This window comes from Bos javanicus, chromosome 16, assembly GCF_032452875.1.
Source record: "Bos javanicus breed banteng chromosome 16, ARS-OSU_banteng_1.0, whole genome shotgun sequence".
In the NCBI taxonomy this organism is placed as follows: Eukaryota; Metazoa; Chordata; class Mammalia; order Artiodactyla; family Bovidae; genus Bos; species Bos javanicus.
The window spans coordinates 12682260-12706274 of NC_083883.1; the positions used below are offsets into that span (position 1 = coordinate 12682260).

The window sequence follows — 24015 nt, forward strand, 5'->3', positions numbered from 1 at the left end:
TACAAAGTATTAATTAACTTGAGAAATTACAATAAAAACAACTACCATAAACAGTTTAAGCCTACAACTAAAGAAGTGGAAGCAAAATCATAACATTAACAGTAATAACCAACATTGTAAGATTTACTACAAGCATTCACAATGTTCCAGTGCTGGTCTACACAACCTATTCATGTCTATACATTTAAACTTCAAAATAATCCTGTGAGGTAATCTATTACCCCTATTTTACAGAACAGCAGAGTATGCTAGAGAGCAGGAGGCAGGACGTGGGGTGGGAGGAAGAGCGTGGAGAAGAGGAGGGTGTGGAGAGAGAGAGGGAGGAACCAATGACTGACCTTGTGCACCAGTCACGCTACCGTCCTATACGGGGACTGATAAATCATGACAACAGCCAACTCACTGTTATACTGGAAAACAGTTTTGACCTCATGACTCCCTTAAAGGGCCCTGGGAATGCCCAGAGGACCACAGACCATACTGTGATAATCACTGCGTTAGATGGAGACTTTACGCATCCAAGGGAATATTAAGCCAAGGTTACCTTCAAGTTAAAGACCTACAACAACATAGTTACTGTGAAAAACCACAGCTTAAAATTCTTAACAGCTCAAAATTTCTTACGGTTAAAATTAAATCTTAAATTAAAAATTTCATAGGATGTATGCTCCACACTGCCTAAACGATCTTTGGGAATGGAGCACACTATTAAATGGCCTCTCAATTTTATGACGTAACTTGCAGCACACACTAGTTGAAGGACAAAGGTGCCTGCTAAACAAAAGGGAATTTGTCAGACAGAGGTCACCCAGATCCTTCTGTGTCTCACAGGGTCGGCAGGGAAGCAGGATAATAAAAATACTACTCCCAGTGAATTCCCAAAAGGACAATTAACAGAGAAAAGAAGAAGAAAGGTAAGGAAAATACTTTCCCTAGGTTATGACACTGATGGCCAGGGCCCAAGCTAATATACAATAGCAGTACAATGCACAATGACGGCACTTGCACACACTGCATGACCGTTTCCTGCAAATATGTGCAAACATACAAATGACATAACTTTCTACTTAATACAAGTTTTAAACACACCTGAAATTCTCATCTTACACTTCATTTGTAACTCAAAGTATCTCTGTTAGGTACTAGGACAGAATTCTAATATGAGAGCCCTTAATTCTTCACTAAAATCTTTAACATACTAGTATTCTCACTGGCTTGATTTTCTAATATCTGAAGACTAATGAGTATGTCAAAGGTAAATTTCAGCTAATGAGTCAATGTGTTACACTCTTAGTATCAGAGAAATGCACACTCAGACTGTGTATTTTTATTCTGGCTTAGATTAATGAAATAATTTAAGGTAATTCATGTATCTGAATATATAGGCACTTTATATTATAAATAGCTCAATATTTTATTAAAGGATATTTTAATTCAATAAAAGAGCTGAACTGGGATGATGATGCTATTATTTTCATTAAATTATCCCCTCACTATAAAAGTAACAATGCTTTCACTTACCATTTCTTTACCAAGGAAAATTTGAATTCTCCAAATCAAGAATCTAAAATATAGGCCCTCTAAAACATCAGTCTACTTGTTTTGTTCCAAAAGCTGATCCAGAATAAGTGGACAAGTGGAAAGACTTTTTACTGTTTTCCACAAGTTTATGCTTCTTCTTCAGTTCAGTCACTCAGTCGTGTTTGACTCTTTGCGACCCCATGAATCGCAGCACGCCAGGCCTCCCTGTCCATCACCAACTCCCGGAGTTCACTCACAGTCACGTCCATTGAGTCAGTGATGCCATCCAGCCATCTCACCCTCTGTTGTCCCTTCTCCTCCTGCCCCCAATCCCTCTCAGCATCAGAGTCTTTTCCAATGAGTCAACTCTTCACATGAGGTGGCCAAAGTACTGGAGTTTCAGCTTTAGCACATTCCTTCCAAAGAACACCCATGACCAATCTCCTTTAGAATGGAGTGGTTGGATCTCCTTGCAGTCCAAGGGACTCTCAAGAGTCTTCTCCAACACCACAGTTCAAAAGCATCAATGCTTCTTCTTATAGACATCCAAATTATATTTACTTAATACTAGAATGTTAACCGGAGAAGGCAATGGCACCCCATTCCAGTACTCTTGCCTGGAAAATCCCATGGATGGAGGAGCCTGGTAGGCTGCAGTCCATGGGGTCGCAAAGAGTTGGACACAACTGAGAGACTTCACTTTCACTTTTCACTTTCATGCACTGGAGAAGGAAATGGCAACCCACTCCAGTGTTCTTGCCTGGAGAATCCCAGGGACAGGGGAGCCTGGTGGGCTGCCGTCTATGGGGTCACACGGAGTTGGACATGACTGAAGCGACTTAGCAGCAGCAGAATGTTAACATTATTGATGACTAAATTAGATACTAACACAGGTTTCAAGGATAGAATTCAATATCTCGAATTCATGATAAAATTTGGTATTTGTTAATTACACAAAAAATGAAGGACTATATAAAAGCATCAATTAACTTACCAGTCCTGAGGCATTAGTTTAAGGGGCTGGTCGACTACTCTGTAAGGAACTGTGACACTAATGGCAGTGCCCCCCGGTTGCATCTGGTCTTTTCTTCTCTGAATTAGAGTTTCATTTTCTCGTTGGCAGCCTTGTTTCTTCTTTTCATCTGATGGAACAAATCTTTTAAAAAATAGGAGACAAAATGATTCTACAACAATCTTAAATGAGAAAGAAACTGTACTGTGAAATTACTTTTAAAATGATAGTTTTAAACCAAAAACATTATTTTAAAAATAAACTCACTCTGCATGTACAGAATATGGGTCTTTCCTTTACACGCCAAACAGAAGTCAAGCTCGCCAAACAGAAGTCAAGCTCACTTACATGAGAGGTCGGTGTGTGTGAATCTCACATTCAGACGCAATTTGTTTGTGTTGCTGTGACACTTAGCATCCCCATGGTTCCATACACAACCACACTAATCCTTGATTTCTCAAATGCTAATAAAAGGGAAATTTTACTATAAATCAAAGATCACTTGAAATGGAGCTGATGTGGCTAGATAGAGATAGGTGATTCAATCCATCAAGGAGTGTCACCAAATACCCCTTTCCACAAGGTAACCACCATGCCCACCAAGATACAGAACATGTGCAACAGACCAGAGAAATTTCCTCCTGCACACTTCAGTAATCCCTACACTTCTTCCCTGACAGGCAACCACACAACTCTGCTTTCCATCATCACAGGTGACTTCTAGGAATTCTATATATGGAATCACACAAGAATGTACTCTTCCATGCCTGGCTTCTTTCATTCAATTTAACATTTCTGACATTCATCCATGCTGAGGGGCAGACTGGTAGTTCATTCTTTTTTACTGTTGAGCAAAATTCTATTGTATGACTCTGACACAATCTGTTTATACATTCTCCTGTGGTATATTTGGGTGGTTCCAAAATTGGGGTTATTACAAATAAAGCTACTATAAACACTCTGGTATAAGCCTTTTTACAGACATATGTTTTCACTTCATTCTCTTACATAAATACCTATGAGTGGAACTGTTGGATCGCAGGGTATGTTTAACTTTAAAAGAAACTGTCAGAAAGTTTTTCAATGTGGAATAAATTATAAAGAACATTCTAAAGGCATCTCTGAGCTTGCTGCTGCTGCTGCTGCTAAGTCGCTTCAGTCGTGTCCGACTCTGTGGGACCCCACAGACAGCAGCCCACCAGGTTCTCCCGTCCCTGGGATTCTCCAGGCAAGAATACTGGAGTGGGTTGCCATTTCCTTCTCTTGCTAGCTAGCAAGAAGTAAAGAATCCTTGGGCCAGAGAACTGAGTAAAGAATGGAACTCAAAAAGGTCAGGATAACACTGCAGACTTCAACCCATGGAAGGCAGTGGCAAACTAATTAAACTTAAGTTTTGTCTCTTATTTTACTAGACTCTTGGAAGAAGAAACAAATCCCATATTCTGCTCAAGGTAGAGAATCTAACAGAAATTCCTTCCTTCATAAAGTTAGGACTCTGGGAGTTCAGTATAATGTAAACCAGAAATAAACCTACTGCCCACCCGTTTTCCTAACCTCATCTCAGCCCTAACCAACACCCTGACAACTGAAAGAAAAATCAAATCTCAGAATTGTAAACTGGACCTCATTTGGATTTAAAGCAAAAATTAACAACCCTGACCACAGTGGTTGGTTCAGAAATACACCTGTTACACTGTACAAGCCAGGCAAACAGGATTTAATCCCAGGATTTTTGCTGGAATTACTGGGAAATGAGCACTGTCTCTTTGTGGTGACTGGTAACTTGGAGTTTCTGATACGTCATCTTTGCCCCTGAAGAAGGAGAACCTGCCTAAGAGATAGAGGCACCAACTCCTGCTTATTTCATTTAGCACTGAATTCAACTGTGTCAGAAGCCAGGACTTTTCAGTTATGTTGAGCCAATTATTTTTTACAATAAAGCTACTTTGAGTTGATTTTTAATACTTAACACAAAAAATTATCTAACAAAAACAACCAGAACTGCACAATTGCCTGGATGGATATCTGCAATCTGGAGAAATATTCTGACATCCACCGACTCTACCATTATTTATTTATTCCACTTAACATTCTATGACTATGAAGGAGTATGAATAATATGATTAAAGTCACCAGTGTTTAAACAAGTAACAAATCTCTAAAATAATTTCCTTAGTATAATATAAAATGCAAATGAGATATCATTAGACAAGTTCCAGATTTTAAGTCTATATATCATTTTGAAAAATGAACAATTTTATCAGTATTTCCCAGATTAAAAATACAGTTTTCCTTTCTTCTAAATAAAAGAAGTTGAAATTTGTGTGGGAAAAAAACAAGCAATAATATCTGGTGTTAAAAAAAACCTCAAACTGAGAATTTAACGTGAAGCTATCGATGTTGGATTGCGTATGCCACCAGGTGCTTATCAAACGCAAAAGCAAATCTTCGCCCGCCAGCCATGAGCTCCACGCACTTCAACAAGGGGCCCTCCCACAGGCTCTCGGCCAAGGTCAAGAACCAGCTCCAGTCCAAAAACGACCCTGGAGGAGGTGGTGCTCTAAAGCCAGACTGAGGACTGACCGGCCTCTCCATCAACCCGGACTTCCAGAAGGGTCTGAAGGACGGGACCATCCTGTGCACATGCATGAATAAACTGCAGCTGGGCTCAACCCCTAAGACCAACCGCTCCATGCAGAAGTGGCACCAGCTAGAAAACCTCTCCAACTTCATCAAGGCCATGGTCAGCTACAGCATGAACCCCGCTGACCTGTTGGAGGCTAACGACTTGTTTGAAAGTGGGAACTTGATGCAGGTGCAGGTGTCTCTTTCTTGCCCTGGCCAGGAAGGCCAAGACAAAGGGGATGCAGAGCGGCGTGGACACTGGCATCAAATACTTGGAGAAGTAGGGGCGAGACTCTGATGATGCCACCGTGAAGATGGGCCAGTGCGTCATTGGGTTCCTGTTGGGCACTAACAAATGTGCCAGCCAGTCGGACATGACCGCTTCTGGCACCAGATGGCATCTGTATGACCCCAAAAACCATATCCTGCCCCCCATGGACCACTTGACCATCAGCCTCCAGTTGGGCACAAATAAGTGTGACAGCCAGGTGGGCACGACGGCTCCAGGGACCCGGTGGCACATTTACAACACAAAGCTGGGGACAGACAAATGTGACAATTCCTCCATGTCCCTACAGATGGGCTACACACGCAGGGTGCCAACCAGAGTGGTTAGGTCTTTGGCCTGGGCTGGCAGATATACGACCCCAAGTACTGCCCTCAGGGCCCAGTGGCACCCTCAGAGTGCCCCCTCTACTACAGGAGGAGGAGGGCTCCTGAGACACCCGTGTGGGTTGTCTTCCCACATCATTGCCCTATCTGGGTTTTCCTGTTTTTTGTCTTATTTTATGTCAGAGTGCTACCAGTTAAGAGTCTGGGGGAAAGGGAGAAAGGCCATAGCCAGATGCATGTGGGGTGGGGGTCCCCACCAGGGCAGCTCCAGGCATCAGGTTTCCCAGCAGACTTTGGGCCAAGCTGTTAGGTCAGGGAGAAAAAGAAACCCAGGCAGGGAGGGGAACTGGCCCTGAGTAGCTTCCGGTTATACCTACCCCACTTCTCTTTTTCCTGCCAATCAGTCTGTGGTTTCTGGACCCACAGAAGTTTCAGGCAGTTTTAGTCAAACAAAAATACTTTGTTCAGGGGAGTGTGTGTGTGTGTTGGGGTTGGGGGGGAGGGCGGCAGGGGTGGCAGTGATGCTGACAGAAGGTCAGACCATAGTCCCAAAATATTTTAGGTCTCATCGATTTCCCGAGGACCCTCAGACCACCAATCCTGGCCCCTCCCAGGGGCCTAGTGGGGACACTGAGGCCCAGGCAGGACAGTGGAGTTCTGAGTGCTTGAGACAAAGCCGGCCCCCGCTCCCCTCACTGCCCGACCAAGTACTGCACAGGGACCCCCACCCAGAGGCCCCCACAGGGATCAGCCCCTTCCCAGGAGCCCTGGGACCAAGAAATAATGTGAAATACCAACTGTGGACCAAAGGAAATAAAACCTCTTTTGGGGGCGAGGCGGGGAAGCAAATCTTCGTTCTGGAACTCAAAGAATTTCTACAAGAAAAAATTCCAAGGAGAACAAACAGAAATCACAAAATGAAAACAAAGAAAACCACTAAATGAACAGTTAAAAGACAAAAGAAAAACCCCTAAATCACAAGGAAACAAGGTATCGTGAATGAAACAACAGATAAAAGAAAGCGATTAGTAAGGACTTCCAATGATGCAGCCATCAAAGACCAAACTTGTGAAACAAGCCTGCAAGTATGTAGAGGGAAAAAGAAATTATTGAAAAAAAGGCAATGGGGAGCGAAGGAGCACCAAAGATTTGAAAAAGAACTAAACAGAACCTCTAAAATAGAAACAGTAAGACATCTGAATTTTAAAATGAAATGAACAGACAACATCACACTAGGAGATAGCCAAAGGAACAGACAACTAGAAGTTAAATCTTCAGAAATGATCAAGAATGCAGGTGACAGAGAAACAGAAGGAAAGCAGAGCTGTATAACAGACATATATGATGAAATGAGAAAGTCTATAGTACGTCTCATTTAAGTCCCAGAAAGAAGAGAGAAACAAAAAGGGAAGAAGGGGAAACAAAGAGATAATGTCAAAGTGCTAAGAAACAAGACTTTGTGAACGGATGAAAAACAAATCCACAGATTCAATTCTGATGAATCCCAAGGAGGGATATGTAAGAAATCTACACCTAGGTATAGCAGATAAACAAATTTACAATGACCTTTAACAAGATTAAGCAGATATCCTTCCAAGTACTGATTATCACAGCTGACCTCTGATCATAAAAAAAGTAAGCTATTATAAAGATGGTGCAATGACATCTTCAATGTAATAAATCAATTCCTATACAGTTTTCCAAAGTGGTTGAAGCATTCTGCACTGCTGTGGCAGCTGGGTACATGAAGCATTCATGGTCCAGTGTGAGCTTCAGACTGCTCTCCTGCCTGCTCTTTCCCAGGCCTTAAGTAGTCCCCCATATGCATGTGCTGAACAGTGTTCTACTGATGCAAGGGGAACTCTCGGTCTATCTCTGGAGCACGCCCTCTATGTAATCTTTCCCCGCTGGAACTCTACCCTATGCGAGGACCGTCATAGCCAGAATCACAAGCACCATTCAACCAGTTTATTTTAAATAAGCTCACGGGCCCAGTGAAACTTCTCTCAAGATCATGTTTATAAATGTCAAAGCACTTAATACTTCCATAATAGAACCTTGATTTTGTTATTTAGAATGTTAAAGGTGAGGGCAGGATTTATTTTGCCTCATTTCATTTACTTACTGAAGGGCTAGAAAACTGAAGAATCCTCAGTTTACATGAAACCAAACAGAATCTATGCCAACATGAGCTATGGGATACAGCCAGTACTATAATTGTGTGGAGGAGGTTTCAATTATGCATTAATTACATAGCAAAGCCTCAAGCTGACTCAAGCTGTAGGGGAGATGTCAGTTGCAATGAGGTGTTAAACAATGAAGGGAGTGTTTTAAACTCAGAAGAAAAATTAGGCATGATCTGTCCAAAGAAGGTAGTCTGTTAAAATTCTTTGCTTTCTTGGTAGGAAGGCTAAGGAAAAAGATACTAAAATTTACTTTGTGACTTCTATGTACTAATTACTACTTTTATTATAATATTTTAACTATTATCAAATCTATTTCAAGAGATGGGCAAAAACAATTATGTTTCATATTTGCCCAGCTGCAGAGTACTTGAGGAACTGTAGATTATTTAGTAATCCACAGCACTGTTTCAATATTAAACTCCACAAAAAAAAAAGCCTAACAAAATATGAGGAAATAAAACCTAAAAATTCCCTCTTTCCATATTGTTATTGGAAAAAAGGTCATTGAAAATTTCACTCGTAAGTATTAAAGAAAAAATACCAAAGATACACTTGCATGTGCCAGTTACATAGGATTTTATACAGCTATTTAAGTTATTGGCACTTAAAATTCAATTGTGCATCTATTAAAACCTAGAGTCAGTAAGTATTACAACTTATTTTGCTACTCATTTTTAAGTTGTAAGTTATCTAGAAGCAGCATGATTTTCTTTTTGAAGGTTGTTTTTGTTTCTTTAAGAACTGTCATCTTTATTTTACTGAGAAAGTTAAGCATCTGGAAATTTTAATACAGGATATAGGTTTCCTCTTTGCTTCTTCAACCAATTTTTACTAATTAACGTCTAGGTTAACAAACTATGGTCCCCTTTCTAGCACCATCTGCTCACGGCACCACCTCTTGCTCCTCCCGCCACCCTGAGTCACTGCCTGCACAGCTCGGGCTGCCTGGCTCCCCGTGCTAGCCACCGATATTTGGCATTTGTACAACACGGCAGATATCAACAACAAAGAACAGTCTGAACTTGATCAAGATTTGGATGATGTTGAAGAAGTAGAAGAAGAAACTGGTGAAGAAAGAAAAATCAAAGCGTGTGAGCTGACTGTTCAGATGATGCAAAATCCTCAGATTCTTGCAGCCCTTCAAGAAAGACTTGATGGTCTGGTAGAAACACCAACAGGATATATTGAAAGCTTGCCGAGGGTAGTTAAAAGACGAGTGAATGCTCTCAAAAACCTTCAAGTTAAATGTGCACAGATAGAAGCCAAATTCTATGAGGAAGTTCATAATCTTGAAAGAAAGTATGCTGTTCTTTATCAGCCTCTGTTTGATAAGCAATTTGAGACCATTAATGCCATTTATGAACCTACAGAAGAAGAATGTGAATGGAAACCAGATGAGGAAGATGAAATTTCAGAGGAGCTAAAAGAAAAGGCCAAGATTGAAGATGAGAAAAAGGATGAAGAAAAAGAAGATCCCAAGGGAATTCCTGTTTTGGTTGACCATTTTTAAGAATGTTGACTTGCTCAATGATATGGTTCAGGAACATGAAGAACCTATTCTGAAGCACTTGAAAGACATTAAAGTGAAGTTCTCAGATGCTGGTCAACCTATGAGTTTTGTCTTAGAATTTCACTTTGAACCCAATGAATATTTCACAAATGAAGTGTTGACAAAGACATATAGGATGAGGTCAGAACCAAATGATTCTGATCCCTTTTCTTTTGATGGACCGGAAATTGTGGGTTGTATAGGGTCCCAGATAGATTGGAAAAAAGGGAAGAATGTCACTCTGAAAATGATTAAGAGGAAGCAGAAACACAAGGGACGTGGGACAGTTCATACTGTGACCAAAACAGTTTCTAATGACTCTTTCTTTAGCCCCTCCTGAAGTTCCTGAGAGTGGAGATCTGGATGATGATTCTGAAACTATCCTCGCTGCAGACTTTGAAATTGGTCACTTTTTACGTGAGCATATAATCCCAAAATCAGTGTTATACTTTACTGGAGAAGCTATTGAAAATGATGACGATGATTACAATGAAGAAGGTGAAGAATCGGATGAGGAAGGGGAAGAAGGAGGAGATGAGGAAAATGATCCAGACTATAACCCAAAAAGGATCAAAATCCAGCAGAGTGCAAGCAGCAGTGAAGCAGGGTGTCTGTGGCCTTGAGGATAACCTGTACTGATCTACCTTCTGCTTCCCTGGAAAGGATGAATTTACATCATCTGACAAGCCTATTTCAAGTTTTTGGTTGTTTGTTTGTTTGCTCATTTTTGTTTTTGCAGCCTAAAATAAAAATGTCATATAATTTAAAAAAAAAAAAACAAACACCAACTATGGTCCCCCCTCCTCCCTCTAGGGTATATACATCAATTAATCTAAAGTACGTTTTACTTTTCTGGTTCTTTCCTGGAACTTGGAAATGAGGAGAAGACAACCTGAATTTGTTTTACAACCCCTTCAAGCTCTCTAGCCAAAGCAAAACAATTCATGTTAAAAATTAAATGATAACCTTTTCATTAAGACTTTAGTCAGAGTTTCTATAGTTTTCCCTAAAGGATTCAGATATAAAAGAATATATTCTGTTTTTGAAAATTATATTTTAGACTATCTGCAAAGACAATAGCACTGAAATTGAATGTTTGTTTTCTCAAAATAAGAAATACTCAATCAGTAACTAGTAATTCTCAACAAAAGCTCCATGTCCTACAAAAAGAACAGTTTAGCAAATTACTTACTTCAGGTCCTGGAGAAGGTCCTTTGCATTAAGCATGGTTATTAAAGAGGTGGTAGCTGCAGGAATTATGATAATGGGTGTTCGAGATCCTATAAAGACAGAATTTTCAAGGTATCAAATAGGTTATTTAAAGGAATTATAGTTACTTTCATAATTAAAAAGTAAAAGCCTGCAAATTTATATTTTTCACTCTTTTGAGCTAAAAGCTACTTTAAGCAGCAGTGATATTCAGACTAGTTAATGATCAGGACAGCTTGAGCACTAACCACTCAGAACGGACACCAAACACAAACATCTGCTACAACTGCATGAGAAGGCCATCAGCCCTGGTTGTGTAAGCAAGAGCTTACTTTTTAAAGCAAGTTTAGAGTCACATGCACAACTTTACCTTTCTTCTGATTTGGGGGAGGTCTGGCTTGAGAAACTGTAAGAAAAAAAAAAAATCCAAATATTTGAGTGTTATAAAAATCACATTCTTCTTTTCAAACTTACAAAACAAATAAGGCCAAAAATATTTGTATTTACACGACTCATTAAAATTTTTTTTAATGTACTGCAAGTTTCTTAAATAATATGAAGCTATTTCTCTGCTTCAGAAAATCACTATAGTGCCTCAGCAGTTCAACAATCAGTAGTTATAAACAAAGTGGATATATAGCATTGCTAGGCACTGAGAATCTACATTCATAGATGTTAGGGTCCAGAAAAGGAGGCAAATAAATAATTTCTGAATTAACTGATTACTCTGTGATAAATATAAAAACACAGAGTACTACAAGAGGATATAAGACTGGGAGAAGGGCTGGGAAAGGGAAATGTAATTAACCTCTGTGGAGGAAAAACAAAGATGCTACCCCAGTAACTAAGACCTAAAATATTTATCTTTATCTCTCTTTTCAAAATTTTTTGTTTTTATTTTATTAGCAATGAGTCATGTGAAGGTCTTTTTTCTGGAACTGCCCATATTATCAATAATTTTGTATATTATAAAAACATGAATATTCATTTCTCTTTATTATTTATATATACAATGGACTTTATAATAAATAAAAACATTTGTTGGCATAATAATGGTAACATCAGTCTAGTTCAAGATGAACATATTTTAGGATAGAAAGTGCTGCATGTTCAATTTTCAGTATTTATTCATACAATAAATTTTTACTGACTGCCTTCTATGTGCCATGTGCTGTGCTAGAATTAATTTTTTAAATCACAAAAAATAAAAAGTCAACAGTTTAAAATTCTAATTCAACATCAGTTCTTCGACATACCACTTTTAGAGCAAAGTACACACATCTTTGGAATATGTTCTATTTCAAAAGCAGTAAAATGCTACATTTTAACTAGTACTTTGTTCTCCTTTGTATAGCTATTTGATTATGATAAAACATTATGGAGTCCAGAAGTATGATCTTGTAGCCACAGAAAGCAAAGAAAGATAAAATACAAACACAAGTTCACATGTATATTTATCAAAGTGTTGTCATCTTTCTTTTTGCTGAGAAACAGATACTAAAACTTTCTTAAATTATTTTTAGAAACAGGACTCATGGATACATCAACATGTAGAGCAAGACATTATCATCTGCAATATAATACAATCTCAATAAACACGTGGAATTTGACAGAGAGATAAAGGAAAGGTGTGATGGACAGACAGATGTACAAACTGGAGACAGGAGTAGCTAGGAGAACGAGTAAGGAGAACAAAGCAATCTTTGACTGAAATATCAGATATACTAAGGAAGCCCATAATGGACTCAGGAATATCAAGAAAGATTCATTAAAATCAAAGCTGAGAAGACAGAGTTAGAAAAAGATGAAATATAAAAGCTCACATGTTAAAAATAAACTTCAGATGTTTAGCAAAAAATAAATAAACAAATAACTACAATTAAGGACCAAGGCAGGGACACAGTGATGAACATGCTAAGGATGAGCTTGATCTAAAGGCAGGAGGAGCAAAGAGTGGAATAATGCTGAGTCCATGAGGAGCATGAAGGAAAAGCAATAGCCTGGAGTCGGAGCTCGATTCTGTCTCCATTCTGCCACTTTCTAGACAATGACCCCCCCAGCACACTGAGATGAATGCCACTCAGCGTCAGCTGTCCTCAGTCATAAAACAGAGACAATAATTTCTACATCTTGATTCTGTTGTAAGACTCATAAGAACAACAAAGCAAGTTAAGTTCTTCTCCAGATCCTGGGCATATTTACTATTTACCGAACCTCACAGCCATGGCCGATGCTAAATGTACTGCAGCAGAACCGCCACAACCAATGCCTTCAGTAAACACCATAACTGACCACTGACAAGCTGAGAACAGGCAATTACTGTTGCTGTACTTGCTTCCAAATAGAATTATATTCTCTCCTTAAGTATTCAGAGCCTACGTACAGGGCACTCTGCTAGGTTTTTATTTTTATAATGATAAATAAAACAAAAATAATCCCTGCCCTCAAAGACCGTTCAAGTAAAGGAGGGGAACCAGACGATAACAAAACAGACAAATAAACACATAAAAACAAATTTGAATACACAATATTAAGGAACAAAATGAATGTACACTGATATTAAAGTGTCCTTTAGACAGAATGCTTAGAAAAAGCCTCTCAAAGGAAATGGCATTTCAGCTGAGATTTGAAGGATAAAAAGGAGCAAACTTGCAAAGAACAAGTGAAAGAACAGTCTAGATAAGAGGTAGGAATGTGGGCCAATGCCAAAGGCAGGAAGAAACTGTCGTGCTTATGGAACTGCAAATGTGTAGACAGGCAAAAGGAAGGGTGCAGGACAGGAGGTTAAAAATATATGTAGGAGCCAATTCATGAAGGGCCTGCTAGGTCATGTTAAGCTTGTATTTAAATTCTGTTAGAAAACCCTGTAACTTTTAAGCCAGAAAGTGACATAATTTGATTTTCATATTACACTTTCTATAAGGGAAAAATAGTAATTTTAGTTAAGAGGTAAAAGGGAGACAACCAAAACAAAAAAAAAGGGGGGCGGGGGGACAACTGTGTAAGCAGCAAGCTCAGGATGATCACCAATATTCTACAGTGGTGCCGCCCAAATTAAATGTGGTTAATTAAGGCAAGGGTTCTCGGTAAACTTTCCAAGGTCGACTGAATAACATGCAATAAAAATGAACAGCTAGAACCCTGGCCATGCACCTGGATGCTGTTAACAGTATTGGACTCTCAACTCCTATCTGTATCTTGTTAACGACCAGAAATAAACAGGTCAGGGACTAATACTTCAAGATGCACTAGTCTAGAGAAATGATGGTAGCTCAGACTTGAATTGTGGCAGTGGAGATAAAGAGAAAATAGATAAATATGGAATACAGAAAAGGTAAATTTAACAAAACTCACTGGCACATTAGATGAGAAGAATAAACAAATATGAGGAATAAAGACTAACTTGTTTTGGACTTAAGAAACAGAGTTGACAGTGGTGTCATTTACTTGTGAAGAAGCAGAAGAATGTGAAGACCTTGTGGGGAAAATATCAAAGAAAAAAGGTTTTAAGCCAGTTTTAAGATACCTATGGCACATCCAAATGTTAAACAGTTAATAAAAGACACCAGAGGTAAGAAGAACTGGAGACACAAATTTGAAAACCATCAGCACATTGATTTAAAACTATGGAATGAGGCAATCCACCTACATTCTGAAGTGGATGACTGAAGAGCATAAGAAATGTGTTTAAAATATACAAAGGGTAATCCCCTCTCAATCTCACGTGCAGATCTTAAGACAGCAGATAAACTAGAGCTACAGGGTTATGGGTAGTCACCTGCCCACATCAGCATATCTGCAAGACAGAAGTAACGAATGAAAGCCAGAGAAGTGACTTATGTGTTGTCACTTATGCAAGAGGCAGCAAGAGCAGGGATGTGTGCAGGAGATTTAATCTGGCTAAAAAAGGAAATGACATTAAATTCCACTACGGAGCTTATCAAACGCTTGTGCTTCTTAATTCACTGGAAAACATGTGTCTCTTGTTAGTTACATTCCCTAAATGAATGTTTAGAAATTAGGAATGATTGTAAACACTTTAAAATACTACATTTACCCAGGGACTTGCCTGGTAAAACTAGTGCAAAGTATTTGGTGAAAAAATAAAGAAGAAAGAAACAGTGAACAAAAATGGAACATCATCCCTGAGTCCCTTCACTGAAGGCAAAAAGGATAGATGGTTCAGTCCCTATTTCCTAATAATTCAAACTCTACCTAACAAACAACAGTATATAGATCTATGCTGTCTCATGTATAATATGTGACACGACCAGAAATATTGTGGGGTTTTTTTCCATTTTAAAAAGATAATCCAGATGAACCTACCCTATATTACAAAATATCCCTTCAAAACTGGGTAGCACCCAAAAAGCAAATACATTTTTAACAATCTGCAAAACAAAAATACACGAATCAAGACAAAGATGACAAACTGCTAACACCCACTCAAGTCAGTCTTATTGACTAGTGAGTATTAAAACTTATAATCTTTGCTTCTGGAATGATAGGTAGGGACTGTGGATCTATGGGGGTCAATCAGCGAGTGAAATGAGACCTCACATTGATGGACATCAGAATATCTGTTATATTATGAGATATTCTCGAAGATTTATTTCAGTCATTTTAATCACCAGTGCACCTTGGCAGATCTGAGAAAGAACGACAGATTAGGAGGTGAAAGGACCCACAGCTCCCTGCTTCACACGTGACCTTCTCCAAGATCACACACTAGCTGGGAGGACCCAGCCCCCTCCCTGTCCCTCTATTCCATGGCACACGCACACAAGCTGGTTTATGCGGGTGTTAGTGCCACCCCGACCCCTTTCCTTTGTTTGCCATGTGATTTTGAGCAAATGTGAAATGGAGACAATTATTCATACACAGCACAGTACAGAGCTAGAATCCTCGGGTGGTGACTTGTCCCTTTTTATACCATTTCTGAATTTCTCATGTGATCTTCCTTAGACTAACCATCCTTCCCCGTCCAAGGGAAAACGAAGAATTCTACATCAATCATTCCACTGTCTCTATAATACTCCAGGCTGCATTCCTGGGGTCCATGTCAGCCTGCCCATTTCTATTTCCCTGACTTTTTCTTCCTTCCTCTAAGGAGCTCCTTTAGCTCCTTCTTGTTTCTGGCACTGAGCACATGGAAGGCATTCAAATAATATTTAACTGATTTAATTGTTCTTCCTTGTACTCGCATAACAGCTTTTGGCATGGTCTTGTCTACTGAAAAACAGTCCCATAGTTCTGTCATCTGATATAAATTACATCCAGTGTGCTCCAAATTTAACAAAGATTTCAAACCAACCCAATGTCATTAAAAGAAAGAAAAAAAATACTGGTCATGTCAAGATCCAGGTGGATCCAAGACACAGTCAAAGAGCCTACAACACTATCCCAATATAACCCCTCTTAACATCATGCTTTTAATGTGCTTCCAAAAATCTGAACACTTATAATCATATAATTTTAGAATTAGCCTATGTGTGAACATACTATGAATAAAAATATGCAAATCTGTACTACTGACACTAACGAATTGAAAAGGAAGATCAACCAGTTAAATTCCTGACTAGGCCTTTTCAATTAATACCATTTTCTTAATAGCCACTTTTAACAGCACTGATACTAGACTATGCTAAACACTAAAATAAAATGAACAAATGAAAATAAAATGAACAAATGAACAGTAAATCAAACCTAAAACACTGAAAATGAATATAGTGTCTGTATCTATATGCATTTATAAAGATCAATCCTTTTAGGTACCAGGAAAAGGAAAGGAAACATTTTTAAAATAACTTCAGGGAATTCCCTGGTGGTCCAGTGGTTAGGACTCTGTGCTCTTACTGCTGAGGGGCTAGGTTCAATCCCTGGTCAGGGAACTACCATCCCACAGGCTGTGAAGTGTAACCAAAAAAATTTAAGGATTAAATTAAAAAAATAATATTAATATTAGCCTTGTTTATTAATATATATATTTTTAAAGTTATAGAACCTAATATGCTCAATAATACAGATATCTGAAATCCTAAACATCAAACTGCTTATCAATCTATTAAAATTATGGTTCTATGTTTCCATAGGAAAAGACAAAAATCACATCCACCATACTATCACGGAACTCAAACAAAACTGATGAGAGAATGGGTATGTAATAAAAAGCTTTTTAAAACATTTTCCTAAAATGTTAAAAATATTTTCTTAAAAATTTTCTGTAACTCAACTATACCTATTTACTCAAGTAAATATTCTTATGATACTAGTTTTGAAGTATTTTAAGTAAAATTTAATTCTTTTGAAGCAGTACATAGTATCAAAAATTTCAGTTGTGATAATAGAAAAAAACTAAAATTTTTCTATTTTTACCTGGCCTTGGTACAGGTTGTGCTGCAGGAGTCTGCGTCTTCCGGGCTGATGCACCTTCCTTTAAAAGAATAAAAATGGATGTGTTAAAATTCCTTTGCACAATAAACACTTTTGTTTAATTACTGCAAAAAAAAATTAATGTCTGTCTCTCCCTCAGTCATGGAACATGCTATGAGTTAAACAAGCATCTTACCTTTTATGTTACTGGTTGTGAGTTGGTAAGAGAAATCTTTAGTCGAAAATATACTTAAATTGTTACTATTCATTAGTTACTGTAAGTATGTAAGATTTTTCGAATATTCAATGATTTACTTAATTGCTGACAATTTTAATATTCTCAGAAATGTCATTACCAGTTTTAAAATCAAGTCAATCTTTTTCCCCTTAAAGAATCTCAAAATTAATAAGTGATACATAATCTCACATTAGAAAGATGTAAACAGTGTTACTTTGAGTGAATCTTTAAAAAACACAAATATTTCAAATTAAACATCTTTAAATATTCAGGGAAAATAATCCATTTACAAACATGAGATTTGTTACATTTAAGAGTGGTTGAAAATTTCTTAAAAGCTGAATAACAAATCTCAAGTAATTACAAAGCACATAATCTATATAAGGAAATATGCTAAGGATTGAAGTACATCAATTATATACTCAAGAACAGACACCTCTGAAGTGCTTAACAGACTTCAAAGTTGTCTATCTTTACTGCACTAGTTTCAATCATACTCACACTAAATTTTCATTACAATATTTTTCTTCATAGAAAGCTACAAGTATAAATTTCAAAACAGCTAGTAACTCATGAAGATTTTATTCTAGCCGTACTTAAGTGAAGAAAATTTGATAAGTATCAGGAAAATTACACATATCCATAATAAGAAAAATCACTACTACAACCACAGAAACATTTCTAAAGAAGTCCTGCTAAACAATGTTCACTTTAATCATATTACATTTTCTTCAGAATCTGAGATTTTACGATGGTAAAATGTACAGAGAATGCATTTCACTTGGAATACAATAGGATTCCTGGCATTCAGTTTAAAGGCTTTTTCAAAAAAGGGTTAAAAAAGAGGACTCCCCTGGCAGTCCTGTGGTTAAGACTCTGCTTCCAATGCAAGGCACACAGGTTCCATCCCTGGGCGGTGAACTAAGATACCAAACGCCTCATGCATACCTTCCCCCTCAAAAAACCTAAAAAGCTAAATTAAAAAAAAAAAAAAGCAGCAGCAGCAGAGGCAACTAGCAAAAACTCTTTGGGGGAAAAAAGCACTTGAGGACAGCAGTACATCCTTTTCCAATATTTTCACTATTATGCATTTAGTTATATACACTGGTGTGGTTGAGACTGAGTCACTTTGGATGCTGGTTCCATGAATGTGTTAACTTTGTAAAAATTTGTCAAGCTTACTAATGATATGGTCATTATACTACAAGCAAATTAGATTCAAGTAAAATTTTAAATGTAAAGGAAGTGAGTCACTATTAAGGTGGAGACCATTTTCAACATTTAACTTCCTTTAATGCACTGAAATTGTCTGACCTATATTTTTCTCTAAGTTCATGTTAGAGGACACAACTGCTTTTACTCATCTTTGTAAATCTAGTACCCAGGACACAACAGATGCTCTACAAATGTTGGTCATACTGAACTCAGTTTTAGACTTCTAAAAACCAGAAGCCAAAGGATAATCACTAAATAGAAATTAACCAAAGAGATTTTAGCTTTCTCTCCCATCTTCTTTTATAAGGAGGAATCAACTAGATATTATATAATAACAAGGTCTTAACCGTATTCCTTTTGAATTCTTACATGTGAATACTGGGACTTCCCTGGTGCTCAGATGGTAAAGAATCTGCCTGGAGTGTGGGAGACCTGGGTTCGATCCCTGGGTTGGGAAGATCCCCTGGAAAAGGGCATGACAACCCACTCTAGTATTCTTGCCTGGAGAACCCCCAGGGACAGAGGAGCCTGGCAGGCTACAGTCCATGGGGTCACAAAGAGTTTGGACACAACTGAGCGACAAAGCACAGCACACACATGTAAAATGGGTCAGTTTAAATACACAGAAAAGGAAGAAAAATGAAGAAAATGAGACAGGAAGAACAATGAGCACGCACATAGGCAGACCTCCTTCTGTCTACATATGACTAGAAGGCTGGCTAGTCCTGGGCTCAGTCTACAGAGAGTTCTCTGTGTTTAATAAATGGGAGTCAGCTAGTCATAAGCCTATAAGGAGTTAAGTCTAAAATTACAGATAATCGTGTCTCATGACTCATGGAGAAAACCCATCTGCAGAATGATGTAAAGAAGTTACCAGCATGCAAGAAGAGACATGGAATATAATATCCCTCTTAATACCTATCTAGTTCCAGTGGCCTGTAAGACCTCTTCTCCCACTAATCCTTGGAATCTTCTTGATTCAAAGAGTCACCAAAATCCCTCATCTCATTCTATGCAACCCACACACTTTTTTGTCTTACTTACTAGAGCAGAATCTGTTAACTACAACCAGGAGAGTTTTATCTAATTTTGTCTTCTCAAATTCACTGAAAATTTTGAGTTGTCAGTCACTATAGTACAACTTTGCTTAATTTTGGGTAAGTAAACACAAATAAGTTCAAACGCACACACATATATAGCCATGCCACTTCAGTAGGCTGTGAGCTCCTTGAAATGAAAACAGCAAAGACCTCTGCTAATCATATGGTTAGTTCACAGCCATTTCTAGGTCTCCATAACCAATACAAGAGCAGCTAAAAGCTCATATTACTCTGATCTGCATTATTTTGTATAAGTCACTACATAAAGGACCTCAGAAACCATATAACCTAATTCTAGCACCCTTTAAAGATGAAGAAAAGAGAGGTAAAATAGCTTTTCAAAGGCTACACAGAGGTCTATCTGGCATATGTTAAGAAACTGAAATAGAAGGAAAACAAAGAATAAAAGAAACAAAATGAAGAAATAATAATTGGCAGTAATATGGAGCAGACTGACAACTCTGTCTTCTTAAAGATATTTGGACTAGGGGAAAAATGCTACTCAGCTGAGAGAAGAAAAGTATCAGCACAAAACAACTGAAAGAGCTGACGAGTTGTGCTAACTGGAGAGGAAAACCTGCTTTCTTTTAAAAAGTCAGAATCATTATAATTTCACCAAGACTTTAGGCATTCTGGAAAAGAAGTAACTGGCAAAAAGGGATGGGGGAAAGTGACAGAATCCTTATCTGCAAAACATAACACAACCAAACAAGGTAACTGTTTACAATCCCTCCTTGCTTTCTTTTAGCAAGTGAAGAGAGTCTAGGTATTGGGAGAAAGAACACTGGTATCTGCCACTGTTTAAGTAGAAAATAACACCATAATATAAAATATTGTAAGAAAAGATATTTGTAACAAGTATCAGTATGAAAAATATACTGTATTTAATTCTGAAAATTGCTGTTTATATAAAAATTAATAAGACACTGAAATTTCTTAATGAAAAAACATATGGACTATATATATGTACACACTACACACACAGAGATTCTAGGAGTTGATAATCTACCTCTTTGCTGTATTTATGAGACAAAAAGTAACATTTTTAAAAAGTAAATCAATATTAATTGTACAGCTGCATGTTTTGTTTTTTTAAAAAGTAACTTATTCCCATGAAATCTGTATTTGATATTCAGAACTCACAAATATTAGGATTTTTTTTTTAAGCAGCTGAATTTTTTAAGTTCCAGAATGAGTCTTTAAGAAAATCATTTCAGAAAAACTAGGTACAAAAAGGGAACTGCAACTCTGAGCAAATCACAAAGAAGCTGAAAAGCATTAAAGGTTTCAGGAGCAAAAAACTTGACACAAATTTTAAGTACAACTTATTTTTTGTTTTTTTAGACTAGTCATAACCTGGAGTATACATATACAATGTTTGCTAACACAGAAAACAGTTGACACATTTCTAAAACCCAGTACGGTGTGTCTATATAGGCACACCTCACAGATACTGCCAGTTTGGCTCCATACAACTGCAATAAAGCTAGTATCTCAATCAAGTGCGCCACACAAACTTTTTTGGTTTCCCAGTGCATATAAAAGTTATCTTCATACTATACTGTAGTCTACACAACTATCTCTGCAAAATTGCAGGATACAAAATCAACACACAAACATCCACAGCATCTCTAGATACTACCAATCAGTAATTTAAAAAAGAAATTAAGAAAACAATTCCATTTGGAATAGCATTTAAAAATCAAATACTCAAGAATAAATTTAATCAAGAAATTAAAAAAAAAAAACTGTCCACTGAAAACTTCAGATTGATGCTGAAAGAAATTAAAGCCATAAACAAATGGAAAGACATCTATGTTCGTGGACTGCTAAGATTAATAGCATTAAGATTTCAAAATTACCCAATGCAATCTATAGATGCAATGTAATCCCTTTCAAAATCCCAAAGGTGTTTTTACAGAAAGAAAAACTTATCCTAGAACTGATGTGGAATTTCAAGCAGCCCCAAAGAGCCAAACTAATTCTGAAAAAGAACAAAGTTGGAGGACTAAAACTTTCAGATTTTAAAACTTGTAGATAATCAAAATACTGTAGCAGGAAATGAAGGCAGATCCACAGACTAACAGAATAAGATAGCCCAGAAATAAACTTTCACGTACATGGCAAACTGATTTTTGACACAGGAGCTAAGACCATGCAATGGGAAAGGATAGTCTTCAACAAACAGTGCTAGGAAAACTGGATATGCACATGCAAAAGAATGAAGCTGGACCACTACCTTACATCATCTACAAAAATTATTAATAACTCAAAATGGGTCAGAAACCTAAATTTAGGAGATAGAACTTTAAAACAAATTTAAAAACCTACAGATAAAAAATCAGAGTAAAAGCTTCATGACATTAGATTTGACATTAGTTTCACGAATATGTGAATGTGAAAGTAGTACTAAAAGGTACAGGAAAACAAAAGAGAAGCAGATAAACCTGACTTGATCAAAATTAAAAGCTTTCATGCATCAAAGGACACTAACAACAGAGAAGTCAATCCAAAGAATGGGAGAAAAGATTTGATAAGGAATTAATATCCCTGGCATTTGGCTAAAACATTATTCTAGACATGTCTATGAGGATGCGTCCGGGTGAGATGAATGTTTGAATCTGTAGACTGAGTAAGGCAGATTGCCCTCCCACTGCAGACGGGCCTCGTCCAATCCACTGAAGAACTGAAGACAACACAGAGGCAGAACAGAGGAGCGTTCCCCTCTGCCTGGCTGCGTCGAGGGGGCACACCAGGGGTTCTCCTGCCCTGGACGCAGACTGGAGCGCTTACACCATGCGTCCTCCAGTTCTCAGTCCTTCAGGCTCAGACAAGAGCTGCACTAGCCCATCAGCTTCCCTGGGTCACCAGCTTGCCGAGAGCAAATCCTGGAACTTTTCAGTCTTCCTAACCACATGTGCCAATTCCTCACAATCAATCTATCTACCCTATTGATTCTTTCTCTGGAGAACCCAGACAAATACAGCAATAAAAATTTTCAAAAGAGAGTGAGATATAATGCAAAACTCTTTTAAAGAGGCATTCTATCATACTGGGAAAACGTCAGGTTTTTAAAAATTATTTATCTGGAGATTAAAAAATTACATCCACATGAATGTAGTTCCTTAATCTACAAATAAATAATTTAGATAAAATGCCAATTAGAGCATCGCAACTGGAAACAAACCAAAGTGTGTGTTCCGATCTTTAACATCGAAGTCCATAATGAACAATTCTTTCTCACTGAGATTTAATAAAAGTTTTCTTTCTCACTTAAAGTCAGCAGAATTGTTTTTATAGTGGAAGAGGGACACAGGTAATGTAGAAGGTCCACAGGATCATTTGTGAATCTCATGGGTCCATGGACTAAAAACAAATACACTAATGTAACTCAAGACAGAGTAAATCAATGCAAAAAAACACTTGACTTGCAAGTCTCAAGCTCTAGGTTCTACCTTAATGTGGCTTTGCTACATTAAGAGCAAACCTTTGAGAAAAATCTCAGCCTCTCAGGGTCTTAGTTACCTTGCCTGTAAAATGAGGAAACTAGATTTTTAGATGACCTCAAAGGTCCAATTCTACTCTGAAATTCCATTATTCTAATGTAAGTAATACTTTTTCACTAGGAACAATGCCATTACAGTACAACCTGAAGGGTCCAATTAAATGATTACATTTGAAGACAATTCAACGTGGGTTTCTTCAAACCTATACAGCTTATAATTTTGCTCTATAGCTTGTAAATTGGCTCTTCTTTTGTTTCATGTGGATAAACAATACTCTGTTGCCCAGCTCTCTCTATCAAAGGTTACATGTTTGGAATTATATTAATTTGATTATTTTGGGAATCAAAGAATTACAGCTACGGGCCAGTAAGATGCCTGAAACAATTTAAAGGTGCGGACCTAGTAGGCTTCGCAACTCTATCAAACTCAACACATCCCCTTTAAGAATATTTTACACTGACCCCTCTAACCATTTAAAATGAAATGCACAGGCAACATGCTGCTGCTGCTAAGTCACATCAGTCGTGTCCAACTGTGTGTGACCCCATACACGGCAGCCCACCAGGCTCCCCTGTCCCTGGGATTCTCCAGGCAAGAACACTGGAGTGGGTTGCCATTTCCTTCTCCAACGCATGAAAGTGAAAAGTGAAAGTGAAGTCACTGAGTCTTGTCTGACTCTTAGCAACCCCATGGACTGTGGCCCACCAGGCTCCTCCGTCCATGGGATTTTCCAGGCAAGAGTGCTGGAGTCGGGTGCCACTGCCTTCTCCGAGTGTATTCCAATTATGTTTTAGGTTCGTTTAATAATAAAAATGGTCTAACACAGTGGCCCCAACCTTTTGGCACCAGGGACTGGTTTCACGGAAGACA

The 24015-nt window shown here is 37.9% G+C and overlaps 1 protein-coding gene, 1 non-coding gene and 2 pseudogenes across 2 annotated transcripts in view; 3 read left to right on the forward strand and 1 right to left on the reverse strand.

The window, feature by feature from the left end:
• CDC73 (cell division cycle 73) overlaps window positions 1-24015 on the reverse strand; it is a 92337-nt gene that overhangs the window by 10393 nt on the left and 57929 nt on the right. The window contains exons 11-14 of the mRNA XM_061382159.1: window positions 17090-17147; window positions 11085-11120; window positions 10698-10785; window positions 2516-2677 (exon numbers count right to left, since the gene is read on the reverse strand). Of these exons, the coding sequence (XP_061238143.1) occupies window positions 2516-2677; window positions 10698-10785; window positions 11085-11120; window positions 17090-17147 (344 nt within the window). The remainder of the gene's footprint in view (window positions 1-2515; window positions 2678-10697; window positions 10786-11084; window positions 11121-17089; window positions 17148-24015) is intronic.
• On the forward strand, window positions 4995-6080 carry LOC133228251 (calponin-2-like; annotated as a pseudogene).
• LOC133228252 (nucleosome assembly protein 1-like 1) lies at window positions 6292-10287 on the forward strand (annotated as a pseudogene).
• Window positions 16533-16605, forward strand: TRNAK-CUU (transfer RNA lysine (anticodon CUU)). Its single transcript has one exon. It is a non-coding gene; the product is annotated as a tRNA-Lys (tRNA).